This window comes from Zonotrichia albicollis, chromosome 1, assembly GCF_047830755.1.
Source record: "Zonotrichia albicollis isolate bZonAlb1 chromosome 1, bZonAlb1.hap1, whole genome shotgun sequence".
Taxonomy (NCBI): domain Eukaryota; kingdom Metazoa; phylum Chordata; class Aves; order Passeriformes; family Passerellidae; genus Zonotrichia; species Zonotrichia albicollis.
In genome coordinates this window covers 54,799,766-54,818,603 of record NC_133819.1, presented here as the reverse complement: position 1 = coordinate 54,818,603, position 18,838 = coordinate 54,799,766, and the positions used below count along the sequence as shown (strand labels likewise).

The 18,838-nt window shown below is 41.4% G+C and overlaps 1 protein-coding gene across 4 annotated transcripts in view; it reads right to left on the bottom strand.

The window, feature by feature from the left end:
- Window positions 1–11,217: 11,217 nt before the first annotated feature.
- Window positions 11,218–18,838, bottom strand: part of VPS41 (VPS41 subunit of HOPS complex) — a 117,654-nt gene continuing 110,033 nt past the window's right edge. Inside the window, exon 24 of one of the 4 annotated variants that reach the window (XM_074541647.1) lies at window positions 11,218–18,550. In XM_074541647.1, coding sequence (XP_074397748.1) covers window positions 18,470–18,550 — 81 coding nt within the window. In that variant the 3' untranslated portion in view covers window positions 11,218–18,469. The remainder of the gene's footprint in view (window positions 18,551–18,838) is intronic. The other 3 variants (XM_074541642.1, XM_014267022.3, XM_005487003.4) reach the window with 3 other exon arrangements.

The window sequence follows — 18,838 nt, the reverse complement described above, 5'->3', positions numbered from 1 at the left end:
CAGTGAGGTCACCCCTCAGCCTCCTCCTCCTCTCCAAACCAGACAAGCCCAGTGCCCTCAATGCTCCCCAGAGCACATTCCTGCCAGCCCCTTCCCCTGCTTTGGTGCCCTTCTCAGCACATGCTCAAGGACCTTCACATCCTTTTCAAACAGTGGGGCCCAGCACTGCACCCAGTGCTCGAGGTGAGGCTGCACCAGCGCTGAATTCAGTGGGATAATCACCTCTCTTGGCTGGCTGCTGATGCTGTGTTTGATGCACCCCAGGATGAGGTTTGCTCCCTTGGCTGTCAGGGCACACACACTGCTGATCCCATTGATCTTCCAGCCAGCCAGCACCCCCAAACTCCCTTCTGCAGGGCTGCTCTCCAGCTATTCCTCTCCCACTTCAGACTTGTGTCTGGAATTATTCCATCCAGGTGCAGAATCCAGCATTTGGTTGGTCTTGTTCAGTGCCATGTCACTGGTGACTGCTCAATACTCCAATCAATCCAGATTGGATTGCCTCTGCAAGGCAAAGCCTCTTATCCCATGGGAGAGTCAGCAGCACTTCCCAGTTTGGTATCATCACCAAAATTACTTACAATGCATCATGTCTTGCCTTCAGGTCCTTGATTTTTTAAAATCTTGTTGAAGAATTTTAGCATGAGCTTTTAGATTTTTTTCAAGTGTAAAAAAATTGTATCATCTGAATTAGTTACTGACAGGTTCATCAAGTCCAAGAAACTTACATTAATGGGAGGCATAACTTAATTATCCACGCTCACTTTTCTCTAATGCAAGATATAAAAGAGATGTATCTATGTGTTCTTTTTTAAAAGTTGAACTTCTGTTGATTCATCTAGAAATTCTGGTGAGCACAAGAGGGAGTCAGCTCTGGTGCCCTGACCTTTTAAAGAGACCAGCATCTCCTGACTGCGCTGCAATTCTGGTTCCAGCTGCACTGCTGGGCCTCAAAGAGGCCGTAATAATTTTTGGCACAGACAGATATGGAATACAATTATATATTGTGTTAGCCAGGACAATTCTACATCCTACAAGGACATTGAATTTGATCACATAAAAGACTGTCTTACTAAGTGCCTTTCAATTGTAGCATTCAGGTTCTGTGCAGATCCCTGGGCAAAAGTCAAGCACTCCGTCTCCTTTTGTGCTCCTTGATGAGGTGCTTTGAGACAGAGTGTTTTGTAGCACTGCAAATGGGGTTTTCTTGGGATGCTGCACTGTGATTTACACAGGCATGGCTGAAGGCTGACAGTGTTACTGCATGTTCTGTCTCTGACTCCTTGCACTCTGTGCCACTGTATTGCTCAAGTATATCCAAGTACATCCCTACTATTATTATGCTTCATACTCAGGTATAGCATTGAGGTCATTACTGATTCTCTATTACCTTTTGATTGTATTCATTTATTTATCTCCTTTGATTTTAATTTTCCCTAAACTGCGCCTGCCTTTTGCTCACAAGGTTTTCTCTGATATTTCCACATAATTTGAATGTTGGTCCCATGGTGTCTTAGTGATACCTCCTTCTCAGCAAAGCCTCAAGCCTGAACTAGATGGTATTCAGAAATCCCTTCCATGCAGGACTTCTATGAACACATTACTTTTTACTCTGTATCTTATATTACCAAATTACAGATTTTAGGTTTTTTTGTTTGTTTTTTAAATATTCCCTGTGTGAAATTTATCAAAATTTGTCTGTTTGCTTTATGGAGATTTTGCAGCTTCAGTCTTTAAATCTTCTGGGTAAAGAATAACAAAGTTCCTTGCTAGTTTTTGATTTAGAACACCTTTAAGTTATTTCAGTGACAGAAACTTAATTCCATACCAGCTTAGATGGAAAACATCTCCTTATAATCACAGAATCCCTTTTTGCAACACTGTTTTCTTGAGAATCTTTTGGGACTTTGCCTTTCTAATTTTCATGCTGCATCTTCTGGGAATATTCAGAAGTGTTAGACCTAAGTGTTCAATATTTCAAACTCCTTTTAGATTATTTCTCATATGATCATGTCCTGGCAAGTTACTGTGAATACTCTTGAGATAACAATGCCATCATCACAATTGATAAAAAAGGAAATATAATTTTTTTGTTGTTTTAGATTTGCTTTTCTTGCCCCCCCCCACCCCCCCAAAGATATACAGAATTTTGCAGTACACCAGAATCAAAAGATAAGAATGAATCACACCTGAAATTAGTGACCAGTTTTGGATTTCATTTGCTGGGATTCATCCCTGTTGGGCGTTGACACTGGCCAAATGTCAGTGCTATAGTTGAGCAAGGAGAGGAAAGAACAATTAAAAAGTTCATGGGGGAAGATAAGGATTAGGAGAAAAACATTTTAGGGGCAAAACAAACTCAAAACTTTAAAAGGCATACAGAAAAATTTATAAACAGAATTAAAAGAGGATGAGAACTCAAACTTTTCATTTTCGTTTCCTTCCCCCAGCCCTTCTTTCTTTCCCACCGACAGCACAGGGAGACAAAGACATGGGGTTTTTAGTCAGTTTGTTATTTCTAAAAATTCTTCTTTAGTTCACTTGGGGAGGAGAGTCTCTTTTGCTATGTCATGGGGTGGTTCCCAGGGGAGACAGCTCTCTGTGAACTTTTCCAATGTGGTTCTAATTTTCACAAGTAGAAGTCCTGCCCAAATCTGCTGCAATGTGAAGTCTCTCCCATGGGCAGTCTTCCCACAACTGCTTTTTTTCGTGGGCCATTTAGTTCATGGTGTTATAAAAAACAAATATTGTTATTGGCTTTTGCATTTATGTATTGACTTTTGTTTTGCAAGTGATTATTGATTACAAAAAGTCTGATATAGTACAATTTGTAATTACTGCTTTTGATATAGTATAATCTGTCAGTTTATGTATGCACCATATAGCTTTTATAAATATTAGTGTAATATATAGAATTTTAGACCGTAGCATAATAGACACTGTGAAATGCTGAAATGCTTTTTCATGTAACTAACTCAGAAAATGGTGTAAAATAATAAGGTGATTTCCCACATTTGGGGACTATCTGAAAGACAAGATAATAGAAACCGGAGCACCAAAAAAAAAAAAAAAAATTAACCCTCAATATCAGGGAGTGAAAATACAACAGGATGGAACCACAAGAAGAAATAAAATTATTAATTTAATGTACAAGATGGCATGAAGACGAGTCAAAGGTTAAAACAAAGCTAAAGAACATCTAAATTCAAAAGAATGGTTGAATATGTATAAACTCTTATGAATATGCATGTACCCCCTGTAATGTAACAGTATATAGGAACATGGTTTAAGTTAACAGAGTGCTTTTGGCAAATAGCCAAGCACCCCAGCACTGGATTTTATCCCTTTTATGCCTTAATAAACTTTCATAAAAATTTTAAATAGCAAGGCATGTTTCTCAATGGGGTTTTGTTTATAAAGATGAGCTGTTCTAGTAAAAGCAAGGGTCTTCTTTCTCTAGAAGCAAGGGTTCTCTCTCTCTATTCAAGCCTCCCACCTGATCACAGCTTTGCCTTATTTCATGGGCTGTGGGGAAATGCTGCATCCCTTCATGCACTTCATGAATTACAGGGAAACAGTTTGTTGTATTATATCATCACTATGGATTGCAGAATGTGAGAAATGGCTACTCACTTTTCATAATTTTTGAGTGGTTTATTAGACCTTATCCAAAAACAAACAGAAGACTGAATAGAGAAAAGGCTATGGCACCGGGAGCAAAGGATTTTCCCCACCCCGTGCTCACCCACACAATGGAGGTTTTGCCTTTTAACCCTTTAACCCCTCCCAAAGTTCTGTCCATCAACCCCTTCGCTGTCCAGTGGTGGAGTTTACTTCCTCAAATCCTGATTGGAGGTCAGGTGCTGCCATAGTGACAAGCCAGCCCTCCCAAATGTCCCAACCCCGGCTGTCCCTTGATAACAATGCAAGGGGGTAAAACATAACTATGAATCTATAAAACGTCTCTTAAACTACATACATGATATTTGTCTGTTAATTGTGAGAGTCAACCATCCCATTACTCATCTATCACAATTCCCCCTTTTCCTTTTCTACAGATTATTTGGCTTGAACAATTTATCTCAATGAGTCATACTAGCATCTGTTGATGTGGGCAAGGATGGAGGGAACCAAAGGGAAAAGAAACAAAAATTTCCCTAGACACCCTTATCCAGAATATACAGAAGGACATTAGAGATCCAATATGGCTTTTATCCCCATCTACCTTGCCCATGGGGTTTCTATCCATAGGAGGTGTCTTAGAGGTCAGTACAGAGGCCAACTCAGTCTTGCCCTCCAGTCCCTTTTGTATTCAAAGATATTTAGGGAATTACAGAGGTCTGGCATGGCTTTTTGTCCCTACCTTACCATGCCTGTGGGGTTGCTACCTGCAGCAGGGCTATGGAGCCTTCTGGGTAGTGAACAAAGGGACCAACCTGGTCTTGCCTCCTTCCTTTGTCTTATTTTCTTAAGGAAGCTGCCCCATTACTTTTTATGGTCCCTTGTGTACTTCCCCTCAACAGAGGCTCATAATTCTTCTTCATTAAAACATACAAACAAATAAACAAACAAACAAAAACCCAGCAGTTCTTGGGCTGGTTGGTGAAAGCTTGATTCTATGTTTTGGGTGTCTTGGTCTTTGCCTGGTTTTTTCTTGGTCTCTGCTTGAGAGTCAATCTGTTTCACCCAGCCTGGATGTTATAGTCCATTCTTTGGGTTCTTCCACTGGGCCTTTGACTCTGTTGGCATGAGTCCGTCCCCACCCTGCAGTTCACACGGCTGATTCCGTGGTGAGCAGCACCTGAAAGGGACCTTCCCACTCAGGAGTTAGAGGTTGATCTCTCCACAACCTGATCATCATCCAATCCCCAGGGTTAATATTATGGATTCTGAAATCCAGGGTGGTAGTTTGAGGAATTGTCCCTTTATGTCTTAGCCCTTCTAAGGTCCATGCTATAGACATATTTCTTGGCATTGGCTTCCCCTTCCTCATAGGTGGCAACCTTCTGGGGTGAGGTCAAGAAGGGTAACCCAAACAACATCTCACCCCAAATCTGACCAGGGTTGGGTACTGATTCTTAATAAGGATAAAGGAAGACATTTAATCCATGACATTTGGGTTTCAATCATTAGCTTAACTAGAGCTCTTTTAAGAGTTTGATTCATTCTCTCCACCTGACCGGAACTCTATGGATGCCATGGAGTGTGTAACTCCTATTTCATTCCCAGGGCTTGAACCACTTATTGCAATATCTTCGATGTGGAATGAAATCCCCAGTATGAATCAATCCTGTTTATCATCCCATATCAGGGAATGATTGATTCTAGGAGTGTTTTACTCACAACATTGGCATTGGCTTTCACAGTGGGTGGGTACTGCCTCTACACAATGAGTAAGTAATTACACAAGTAATCTACTGTCATTAGCAAAACCTTCCACCATTGTACCTGGGGAAGCTCAGTAAAGTCTACTTGGATGTTTTGTAAGGGTCTTAAGGCTGGTTCTTGCCCTTCCCTGGGTGTTTTCCTCATGACACTCTTATTTACTTGTAGACATACCACACACCATTCAGTCACCTGCTTAGCTATCCCAAAAATTCCTATGCAGCCCCAGTCCCTTAGAAATTGATCACTTGGTGCTTGTGTACCCCAGTGTGTTGTTCCATCTATGCCTTACAGCATTTTCTTGGCAAGGGGTTTATTACATTTACCTCCCATCTGCTAATCTCCACTTCCCTTCTTTATCTTTCTTGGCTCCTATTTTGAGGAGTTCATCCTCTTCTGCCCTACTAAACACTGAGACTTCTTGTATTTCTCCCATGGGGGCTAACACCATCATTAGTTTTTCTGTCCCTGATTCAGCTGCATTTTTAGCTTTGAAATCCACTAAATTGTTCCCCTACACATCTTGAGTCGCCCTTTTTTGATGCCCTTTAACATATTCCACTGCTACTTCCTCTGGCAAATGTAAGGTTTCTAACACTTCTAAAATAAGTTCTTTGTGAATCAGTCCCTTTCCCTTTGAATTTAATAGCCCACTCTCTTCCCAAATTTTTCAAAAGGTAAGCACTACGCCAAAAGCATATTTTGAGTCTGTATATATTGCTCCCTGTGGGATCTCAGCACCTCAGGACTGAGGTGCCGAGTCACCAAGACCACCCTTGGGGGGCTCGGGAGTCCTGGAATGTTGCCAGAAGTGTCTGGTGGCTGGACTTTGATCCTACACAGGAGACGACACTTGTATGAGGATAGGAGGATTTCACCGGAGTGAATGGTGAAGGGATTAGCTAATTAGAGAGGGAAACACAGGGTTTAGGATTTCTGTACAGGGGGGTTTAGAGAAGCAAGATGGAGGAATTGGGGCGTGTCCTGTCCTTCTTCTTCTTCTTCTCCTCCATCTTCTGTGGTGATGGTGGCACTTTGGGATTGGTCATTACTAAAAGTGCACCAGGCAATAAGGGTGAAAGGTATTGGGGAAAAATGATAAATATTGTATACGTAACTTTGGGTATAAAGATAGGTGACCGCCCGGAGGGCAAGGGAGTGTGCTCATGGCTGGCTGCTGAGCAGACCTCTGTCGGGCCGAGAGAAAATCTTTTAGATAAACAATTAATAAACACCGAGACCGAGAAAAGAACTGAAGCCTCTTCTCGTCCTTTGAAACGCGGGCTGCCCCAAGGCCACCCCGGGCCTTTCCAGGCCATCCAAACAGCCGAAAATCGGACAGCTCCCCTTTTCTGTGCTGATATTTCCAGAGGGCATATTACTCACATGCTTGGGCTGACCAGTTGGAAGGTAACTTTCCCATTTCTATGGCCATCATCCATTCTAGCATACCCCAATACCCAGTGTCCCTGGACTACCCGTGAAGATCCATCGATGTACAATTGTTTCCCTCCTTGGAGTGGTTGATCTGTTAGGTCTTCTCTTATTTAGTTTGATAGTTTATAACTTCTAGGCAATTATGTATTAATTCCTCATCTTATTCTCCATACAAAAACTGGGCAGTGAGTTGGTTACTCACAATCAGCTCTAAATCACTATTTATTGAGACGGCTTCATATTTTCGCACTTGGGAATCAGTGAGTCACTTCTCAGCCTTAGGATACTTCTGAGTGAGGACTATATACTTTCAATTTTGCCCCCAAAGGTTAATTTTTTGCTTTCCTCTACAAGTACAGCAGTTGCTGCCATTGCCTGAATGCAGGTTGGCCACCCCTGGCTGACAGGGTCTAGTAGTTTAGGTAAATAGACCACTGGTTTCATGGATCCTCCCCAGTCCTGGGCTAGTACCCCATGAGCTACCCCTCTTTGTGCATCTACAAACAGATGAAAAGGTTTGTCTAACCCAGTGCTGGTGCACTGACTAATTTTTGCTTTAAACTTCAAATATTTGTTCTTCGTCTTATTCCCACCTAATCTCTTCTTCTACTAACTTTTCATACAAGAACTTTGGCCTGCATGTATCCCTCAATCCATAGTCTACAGTATCCCAACAAGCCTTGAAACCTTCTAACTTCCCTCTTAGTTTTTGGCTGTGGGAGAGAGGCTGTCCCTGCTATTCTCTCAAGATTCAGCCACCCGCTCCCTTGATGAATTACCTCCTAGGTATTTTACTTCCCTCTCTACAAAGTGGAGATTCCCTTTTGATAGTCAAAGTCCTTGTTTCCCCAGAAAATTTAACAATGCTATGGTGGATTCCCAAACTTTGTTTTCTTCCCCTCCTGAGAGAAACAAATAATCTATATATTGGATAAGCTTTATCTCAGGTTTGATGGAGAAGGACTGTAAGTACTTCTCCCAAGGCTTGACCAAATAGGTTTAGGGATTCAGAAAACCCTTGGGGTAACCTAGTCCACTGAAGCTGTGGCTTCCTCCTGGAATTGGGGTTCTCCCATTCAAAGGCAAATATATCCCTATTTTCCCCTACCAGTGGACCCCAAAAAGCAACTTTTAGGTCTATCACACTGAACCACTGGTGTGATGGGGGGATATTACTCACTGGTGTATTGGGGTTAGGCACTACTGGGTATTGATTCACTGCTCTTTTTTTCAATTCTATCAAATCTTGGACAAGCCTGTAAGTCCCATCTGACTTCTTTACTGGTTATATGGGTGTATTATGGTGGGGACATACATGGTTCTAATGTCCTCTCTTTGAGTAAGTGCTGGATCACTGTCCATAGTCCTTGTTTCCCCTCCAGAGAGAGTGGATATTGTTGTACCCGGACTGGATGGCTGTCATCAACTATTTTTATTAGTATAGGTTTCATGTTCAATTTACCTAGATTTTTCAGTTTTGCCCACACAATCTCATGAATTTTGCTCTCATTTCTCTTCTCTTAATTAGAGAAGCTTAACCACCATTTTTCCTTCCTCTGGGGGTACTCCAATGTCTAACTTCACCTGTAAATCCCTAATAGATTGCACCTTGCTTCTGGAACTACTAGAACATCCCCAATTCCTACCTGATTTGCCCCTTCAAACTTTATTTCCTTTATAACTGAGACCTTGAACCCTTCCCCTTTTGCACGTACTACTTGTATGTAGTACTAAAGGTATCTTGACCCTTTTTGCACCTGTTTGGTATTCTACAAACACAAGTCCTTTCAGCCTCTGTATCTACTAGGAATTCAAATTCTTCCTCCTGGGGGCCTATTTTTAAAGTTATCAAGGGCTCCTGTTGATATTCTGGGCCCAGGAGGAGGAGCCCCTGGCACCCCTCATCTTCTGCTTCCCCTTTTTGCTCAGTCTTATAGATCCTCAGGTCCTTTTCCCTCTGGGGGCAATTCTTTCATATATGTCCATTTTTACAGTCTTTTACAGTAAAGCAAACTGGTCCTTCATTCCTGTTTCCCAAACTCTCCTTTTTGTGCCCAGTCCCAAGGAGCTGCATCCCCCCTCCATCTATCTTCCCAGACTCGGAATCTCCCTCCCTTACCTGGGTAGTTCTTTATGTGCTGATTTCCTTCCCTAATGGCAGTTACCATTACTTGGCTTTTGCCTTGGCTTCTCTTTGTCTCTCTTTACATACACCTTCTGTGCTTCCCTTAAAAGATCCCCTAACCTCCTTTCTTGCCAACCATCTAACTTTTCCAACTTTCTCCGTATATCTGGCCAGTTGTGAGTGACAAAATTTATCTTTAGTAAGGTCTGTCTGGTCACTGTGTCAGGGTCAACTCCTGAATACTGCCTCATGTTTTTCCTCAACCTTTGTAACCACTCTGTTGGGGTTTCTTCTCTCTTTTGCTGCTCATCGAAAGCCTTACAGGCATTTAGATTACGTGGAGCTGCCTCTTTGATACCTCTTATAATCCTTGTTCTATATTCCTCCATGTCTTGCCTGCCCCCAGTGCTGTTGCGGTCCCAGGTGGGGCACACTGTGGGCATTTTCAGATCCCCAGGAGGTCCTTGCACATGCTCCCTTTCCCATATCCCAGCTGCCTGGATCATTTGTCTGTCCTCTGGTGGGAACAACATGGTCATCATTGATTGCATTTCCTCCCATGTGTAAATATTGGGCCCCAAAAAGTGGTCTCACTGCTCTGCTAATCTGATGGGATCTTCTAATAGTCCTTTTTAATTCCTTTTTAAACATTCTCACGTCAGAGGAACTAAGAGGTACGGTTACAGAGGTACTTTCCTCAGGGGGTACAGTCCCAGTGCTTGGCTCCCATCCTCTGATCTGATTTCCTCTCTCTGTGCTACCCTGCTCCTGGCTAGGCCTATCAGGGGGCAGGGGAGGTGCAGTTGGAGCTGCTGGATGTGGCAGGGGTAAGAGGTCTAACAGGTCCCACTCTGTATGTTCCGCTACCTTAAACACGCTCACCTTCTCAGCAAGCAGCATAGTCACTCTCTTCCTGATTGAATGGTTTCTTAGCTCTTACGTACATGTTTAATGATTGGCATATCTATTCCTCTTCTGACCCATATCTCGGCCAGTATACATGAATATTCCTAAATTCCTTTCTGGTCCATTCCAACACACAGTACTGAACCATTTTGCTTTCATCCTTATCTCTGGTGTTGGAGTCATATTTCCACCGGGCTAGCTTCCTTCCCAGTGGACTATCTGGGGTTATGCCCATTGGCTCCTCTTCAATCTCTCCTTCTTCCTTTGGGGATTTGCTACTCACCCATGATCCCATCTTGACCAGGTCTTCCTCTGACAGAGCCCACCTTTGCAACCACAGGCCCTTCTGATAGAGCTCACCTTCCCAGTCAGCCAACTACACACTCTCTCAGCAAGGCCCGCCTCCCCAAGAAGGGTGAGGGAAAGGGGCAAAAAAGAAACCAGGAAAGGAGGAAGGAGAAGAAAAGGGAAGACAGAGAGAGAGAGAGACAGAGAGAGAGGAAAAAGGGAGAAAAAAAGGGGAAGAGAGATAAAAAACTAGAAAAAAAGCTTTACCTCTCATCTGATTCCATCCCCGCCCCGCTCCAGCTTGGCTCGCTCTGTCCCAACTCGCTGTGGCACATGAAGTGCTACACCTACTATGGGGTAACCCCACTGCAGCAAACCTCTCAGTGGTTGTCCCGTTTCTAGCCCAGTCTTGGCTGGCTCCGGGATCCATGGAGCTGGTTGTGCACAAGAGCTGTCCCTGCCTGAGCTCAGCCACCGCTGGTGCCACCAGTGCCCGGCCCGCCAGTGCTTCCCCCGAAACAGCCGCTGGATACTGCCACTCAGCCAGCCCGGAGTACTACAGTGCTGGCCACACCACCCCCAAAACCACCGCTGGCTCAGTGCTACAAAACCCTTCACAAACCCTTCTACCTCACGTGTCCCGCCGGCCATGGGGGAAAATCCCTGCTTTCCTTCTCACCACATATCCTGCCCTTCCCTCCAACCACCCAATATCCTAAAACTCCAATGGACCAGGACAGGTCTAGTATAGTACTGGCGTGGAGTTCACTTTCCTATACTGGAAGTATGGAGTAGTTGTCTGGCCAAAAAATAGTACTCACCCCTCTTCATCTCTTTATCCAGCCTCCTGTTGTCTCTGGGCTTCAGCCTGCAACCACCGGTGGTCCTGAGATTGTCCAGTAGAGTCCGCCAAATTTGTGGCATGGGTGTGCCACTTTTAGAAAACTCCTAGCACCACTGGGGTAAGATGTTTATCCAGGATGAGCACCCCAAAATTGTGATAAATGGCTACTCACTTTTCATAATTTTAGAATGGTTTATTAAACCTTATCCAAAATACAACAGAAGACTGAATAGAGAAAATGTTATTGTGCGGAAGCAAAGGATTTTCCCCACCATGTGCTCACCCACATAATGGAGGTTTCACCTTTTAACCCTTTAACCCCTTAACCCCTCCCAAAGTTCTATCCATTGACCCTTCTTCACTGTCCAGTGGTGGAGATCTCTTCCTCAAATTGGAGGTCAGGTGTTGCCATACTGACAAGCCAACCCTCCCAGATGTCCCAACCTCAGCTGTCTCTTGAAACAATGCAAGGGGGTAAAACATAACTATAAATCTATAAAGATTTTCTTAACCTATACACATGCTATTTGTTGGTAATTATGAGAGTCAATCATCGCATTACTCATCTATCACAGTAAGAATCTCAGCTCCGACACTCAGAGCACTTCCTAGTCCCTTTCCCTCCTTTTGCACTGACCTTAGTGTTGCCATACAACTCTCCTCACGTGTCTTCACTTTTCTCTGACTCGGGAGACAACTGGTGTACATAGGTTCATTTGTTCCCAAGTTCTATTAATTGAAAAGATGTTATAGAGTTCTGCAACACTGAAAGATTGATCCTGTCCAGGGAATTGCTTGCCATGTCTCTCACTGCTTGGTACCCTGCTGGTACCAAGCGGGCTGTGCTGGCCACCAGCTCCACTCAGCACCTCTCCATGTGGAGTGCCAAAATGGAAAAGCTGCTGCTGCTGCCACATTTACCCTTCTGTTCACAGTATGGCTGGCTAAAAGTGGCTAAGGGAAAAAAGATCATTGCGAGCCATGCCGAAATAGCTGCAGCTGCGTGTTGCTGCCCGCCGCTCCGATCTCCGCCTCGTGGTCCCGGCTATGTGGCGCTCTTGGACCAAGACGGCAGTGGCCACTGCATTTTTACCACTGCTAAGGAATTCAGTGGTGCTTCTGTGAATAACGCTTCTGCCCAAGCCAAGAATTTAGGAGTATCTCCGCTTTGGCTGGGGAACATGATTTAGCCCAACAGTAGCTTATACTGGCTTCATTTCTGGTGTGACTGCAACACTATGAAACACCTAGGCACAAAGCCTACAGCATGAAAAAGATGTTTTTGATTATCTTTGAAAGACCATGTCAATCAGAAGAGGTTTCTGAAGAGTGGAAAAAAGTAAATCTTACTCTTCAAAGTTCTAGTTCTCATTTTAACCATATAATTAATTTTAGAGAGCAAGAAGTAGGATCAGGAAAACCACAGGGTTGTTAGACTCAATCAATCCCTGGGAAGGTGATGGAGCAACCAGTGCTGGAGCAGGGCAATTGGATTAGATGATCTGAAAGGTCCCTTCCTATCTCAGTGATTCTCTTTGCACCACTGAAAATGTTGTCCTGGAAAGTTTGCCTTTGAAGGAAAGTGTTTTCCTTAGCTTGACACCAGGTAATGAAATCCCCCAGGAACTAAGGATGAACAGGGTAGCTTCCACAGGATATACAAAGCACATACTTTAACACACAGCACAGCATGTTTGCAGATAATGACTGAAGATCACTACACAATTCAGAAATAGGCACCCACTCCAATATTCAGAGAGGAGTGGTAAGCGGTGTAGAGAAGGAGAAAAGAGAGAAAGAATAATTATGAAAGAATGTAAATGGAACATACTTCTCTTAGCCCATCACTGGAAAGTCTTTGATACTGCAAAGAAAATGAAAGTCTGCACAGCATAGAACTAAGTTATGCCAGAAATATATTTTTGGCTGAAATGTTCAAGGAAACACACGGAAAATGCTTCCCAGTTTTGGCTTTGCTTAACTAAAGATCTTCATGACTTTGAAAAAATTCCAGATGAACTCTCAATAGAGACACACTAGAGTTAGACACACCAAAAAGTGGTTCAGTGTTTCTTGTGCCAGCACATGCAAAAATGGCTGCTACTGAATGGGTCCTACACAATAAAAACACTGCCGTCCTCTGCACCCTCCCATGCTACTACTTCATTGCAAGCACAACACAATAAAATGTGAGACAATGACTCATTTTAAAGAACATTTCAATTAAAATTATTTTTAAAAAATTCTCAACTTATCTATTGTGGCTCCCATCCATCGTTCTCACCAGAAACAGATAAATCTGTATCCTGTGTGAATACTATTTGGAACGTCATCCAGTGGACATCTTGCTAAGTGTGATTTTATGGCTATCAGACACCAAGATATCATTACCTTATAAATCTAACTGGATTTAAATTCTACTGGGATCTGACTAAAAGCACGGGCAGGAAAATCCTACCAACAATTCAAGTGCCCTCTGCAGCTCCTGCCACTTCCTAGCCCTTAACTATACTCCTACACCTCCACCTCTGGCAGCTCCTTCAGGCTGAAGGGGTATCAGCCTCCACTCAGCACATTTCTGACTCCTGCACCATGACTGGTCCTAAGCACAATCCAGGAGCAGATGGCACTGGCGGCCTTGTCCATTCACATTAGAGACTCCCAGGTGAATGTCACAGTCAGAACTCACCATAATGCCTAAGACCTGCTCTACTGCAAAAACTTATTATGATCCCCATTTATGGAAGGCTTTAAAGGCTAAATTTAGGTCATTCCCACTATGACTCATTAACTTCTCTTAGAACTTCTCACACACTCTATTCTCTTCTACATTTGATGCCTCAGAAACTTCAGATGTCCCGTTTTCTGCATAATTTAATATTTGATTACAGTAAAAGAAAGCACACATTGTCTTGAAGAACAGAAAAAAACATAATCTATGGATATTTTTAATTCCAAAGGCAAATTAATCTTTCATGGCACAGTAGAATAAAAAGTATATAATTAAAGCATCATTCTCTACATAAGGTACTTATTTTCTTACTAACCTTGTTTAAGTTATTTTGAAAGTACAGCAGTTGATTTACAGCAAGTATTTAGCAAAGATACAATCTTTGAGAGGGAAGCTTTCCAGAGAGGAAGAAACCCTAATGTTATGCCTAGCATTTACAAACAGGGGTAAAAGTTATACTGCCTGAATAAGAGGCCAAAACTGTACAACAGGAGACGGGAAACTAGCTTCTCAGAGAGATTTTTCTTCATTCAGATAATCACCCTTGTTCAGCATTAGGGAAGAAGTTTTCTGCAAGTAGTTTTCCAAAGCATAGGCAAGGACTAGTGCAACCAACCTGCAGAGATGGCACTGTTTTTCCAAGGTGACTGCAGACATACAGTATTTGAATGCTAAATCACATCATTTCAGAAGCAGGAAATCCACTGTGACGTTTTTATTCAAGAGATTATTTGCAATTCCAGCTCCCTTGAATTACAGTCAGGAACTCTACACAGCAAGCAGAAAACCACTGAACCACTGTGGTAGACTACTCAATGGCAAAAAAAAGAACAGTGCCTGCTTAAAAGACTCCAGCTGAATAAACATTAAGCCTAAGATGGAAAGTGAATAAATTTTCTATGATGAAAATTTGCTAGACCAACCTGTGCATTCTATACAGAATACTGACAACCTCCACCCAATTATCAGCCAAAATGTATGGAATATGATACCATACGGAGTATGACATACATCCAAAAATGGGGAAGCAACTCATTTTGTCTTTGCCCTTGCTGTGTAGCACAAGATCAGTGTCAGGAACTGAACTTCCTCATGTTCCAACACACAATACCCAATGTATTCAAGGCGTCCTGTAGAGCAGCTTTAGAAAACATACCTCTGTCTAAAGAACAACTTCTTGAAGCAATAACTGAACCACTGAATCATGTCATGGTGGGCAGCAGACTCTTGCCCAACTGTCATACACAGTTGATTCAATACATTGCTGATCCAAGGCCTGACTTCTGCAAAACTCCTCCTTTTGCAGAAGTCAACCTTTATCATGATGCTGTCCACTTTAACTGGGTTCTCAGCAGGACTAAATAGCCTCATGCTGAGTAGGCACCTCCAGCTCCCCACTCTCTTGGGCCCCCCAAAATCTTCAGTGTAGCCCAACATTTTCACCAAGCCTATCACACAGCACTGGAGGTTTAAAGTAATAAAAGGACAGATGTGAAAAATCATCTGAAGACTCACTTTAGCCTGTCACAGGATGAGTGGGAGCTTTAAACAAACTCTGCCTTAGTCTCAGATTTTGACAACAGTTTAAATTAAAGAAATCACTTTGGCAAGTTCTAAGGATGGCAGATCAAGGTCTATTTATAAAATGAACTATTTATTAAACAGACATGAAATAACACATAAAAATCTTGATCAGGATTGCTTACTACGAAGTATACAGGTTAAGAACTACTAGATTAGAGCATAACACATAATGCTGAACTATATCAAGGTAGCTGTAGTAAAGCTACCAAAAGAAATAGTATTGATTAGGAGTCAAATGTAACTTACAGCCAAAATGACAGTAATGTACACAGATTACTTCACTTAACCCCTGGAAAATAACTGCAAAGCAGGCATCCCTACTCATGGGGAAAGCTCCATACATTTCCAGGAAAATGTATAGAAGATTTCTGCTCTGTGAAAGTTTAGCATGGCTTTTATAGTTTGTAAAGTGAGTGTCTGTCAGTCAGAAATCCAACCTATTTTGTCAGATCTCACTTCAACAGCAAGATGGTTTTTGCTGGTTGGGAGACCAGTATAAACCCCAAGGCATAAAAATAACTCTCTACAAGACAGCTTGTCCTGTTTAAGTTATCTGATTGGTTAACAACATAATTTCTTATGGGGGAAGGTGAGATGTCCTGCTTACAAGCCAAAATAGTTTTCTCTCTTTTGATACGATAAACCAATTTATACTTACTTGATCCACCACAAATAGTTTCAGTTACCTTTATTGGTCAAGAACTCACACAGAAATGGATGTATCAGAGAAAAAATAGCTTTTAAGTTTATTTGAAGTTTACCTTAGAAGCACAAGAGCTTTGGCATCTGAAGAAAGTGCAGTTGAAACTCATTAAGTGCTACTCTGTACTTTTCTGATATGTTCTGCAACTTTACAGTTAATTCTTAGGCAAAGTTCTTCTTCAGAAGAAAAGCTCTTGGGTAGCTGAATATTTTAGACTCTAATATCAGATGTTTTCTATGATGCAAAGGCTTCTTAGGAAGAAGGGTGTATCAAAGTCAAGTCTGCACATATCCTGCTGAATCTTAATGAGCAAATTTAGACTTGAGAAACATGAAAAGGGTAGTCCCTGAAGCCCAAATGAAAGAAGCTTTGGATTTAGTGAAGATTTTGATTAGATTTTCATACAGTGATTTAAAATTACTTGCATAATGCAAAGAATATGCCAGGCTATAATGCAGTATGATTGCTGATGATGGCAGACTAGCAAACTGAGTCACAGAATGATCAAATGCTTTAGTGAATTTAAGGCCAAGCTGAAGTAAAAAAATATACACTTTTGAAATTATCGTGTAACTCTAATCTACAGGACACTTTTCCATATACAGCTATGGAAGTAGGTTAACTTTTTCCTCCTGTAAGCTGACAGCTTATTGCATTCTTAAGATAGAACACAGAAAAACTCTTTAAAGCTACTGAAGAAGAGGGGTTTAAAAATTTTTTTAACTTTTACATGCATGGCATGCATTAACTCAAGCATCATGGTGAAACAAGTCTCGAGGTCACTGGAACATTTCATTTACTAGGAATCAAAGCAGCTTTCCTGATCAGCATAGTGAAGAATGGATAAAGGAACAATATACCTGAGGATACGTACTAGCTGCTGAAAACAAACAGCTGCAAAGCCAGGCACAAATTCTTATGGGTGAAGCTTGATGTATGCAGACAATTCCCTACACTATAAACCTCCTACCCTTCTGTTATTCCACTCAATCTATGTTCATTAATAATTTGCAACTTTTTTTTTATTTTTCCCTCAACTGCCTGTGTTAACCTAAAAGATTAGTATGCTTTTGAGAAGATCTATTCTTTTAGTGATTGTTTTGCCTATGTAATCATGCAGAGTAAATCCTAGCATTTCTAAACCCATAAATTTTTATTCCAGTATTATACAGAGCTGCACAGTGGACAACACAAAATCATTCTTCAGATTGCTATACCAATTCCCCAGAGGATTTTAAAAGATAATTATGAATATACGTAAACTAGAAATCCAAGTTTCCACAGTAGAAATTATTTTAAGGTGTATTTACATGGGAATAAGGTATAGAAGAAGATGTTGTATTAGAGGTACCATATTTTCCAGTTTTGCAGATAGACTGCAGTATATACTGTTGATTTAGAACTTAGGATGTTACCACGTTAACTTGTTCAAACAGTTAACAGTTAACAGTTAATTTGATGGCAAAAAAATATATTTTTACTTTCAAACTCAAGTTATTAAAACCCAGAAAAATAACTTGGGAGTTCTGATTACTTTTCTTAAGGAAAAGATGCTTATTTTGAATTTAGTCAGCATAAATTATAAACAGATTACATTACTGTGAAGACATTCTCAAAGATCACTTCCTTTGGATCAACAAAACAGAATGCAGTTCAAATGAAAAATATAATTTTGTTAACATCCAGTTGACTTATTTAACTTGTTAAATTGCTAACGCCAGAAGACACTTCTAGAGATCTTACCTTTGAAAAGTCAGATACATTTTTTTCTCTTGCACTTAAATGAAACCATGCACTTCAACCACACATAAAATAAGCATAGAGACCTACTGCTGACTTTAAAAATAAAGTTTCTGGATGAGTTGAACATGAGAAAAACCCACTTTAAACTACTACATTGTGAAGATTAATTGAGAAGTTAACCAGTTTCTAATGAACTATGAAAGTGTAACAAGGGCAAATTGCCAACGTATGGAATTCACAGTTAACAAATTTGTTAACTGAAGGTATGAGTTGGCACACAACTTCAAGTTCTCTCAAGGTAAATAGACTAAATCAGGATTGAAGTAGTCTGGTGAACTGAGTTCATGGCATTACATTTTTCTTTACAATATCCAACCATAAGCCTGATGTGGCTTCAAACTGAATGCACATTAACTGATAGCAAACACAAATCTCTAAATCGCATGGGTTTTTTGTTTCACGCTTTATTTTTATTTTCTGTTCCAGAATGAAGTTAACTAGCTGAGCAAAGGAACCATGACATATGAATTGCATAACAAAGACTTACCAGACAAAAGATTTTCACATTTTTGTCATTACCCAAAATATTCAATAAACAGGATAAACTACAGGAACCACTTTTGAATCACAATCAAAATTATATACAGAAATGGAAAATTACAGTGGCTCTTATGGTCCTAACAGATTTGGTGTCACTGACTGACATGGAGAACTAGGCCACTGCTATTTCTTCATCTCCAGGACTGCACTTCCTGGCCCCCTGTGTTTGGCACTGCATATATTGCAGAACTGGACAGAAGATACCTAAATCAAAAAAGAAAACAGGAATCTCTCAGAGAAATGTAGCCACATCAGAATGTGTGAAGATGAATGAAAAGTGCTAATGCCCTTCTCAACATTACTGCTCACAGTCAGACTGTTCCCAATCAACACAGTCATGGATAGTGAGGGAAGACAATATAGAAAAATATAGTAAACAGGCTGTTCTGGAGTCAGAGGGCAGCACAACTCACCACTCTCTCCAAGGGTATTACCACCACCTGCCAGAAGAGTACTGTCAAACTTTCTCCACATCAAAAAAGAAAAGTATCA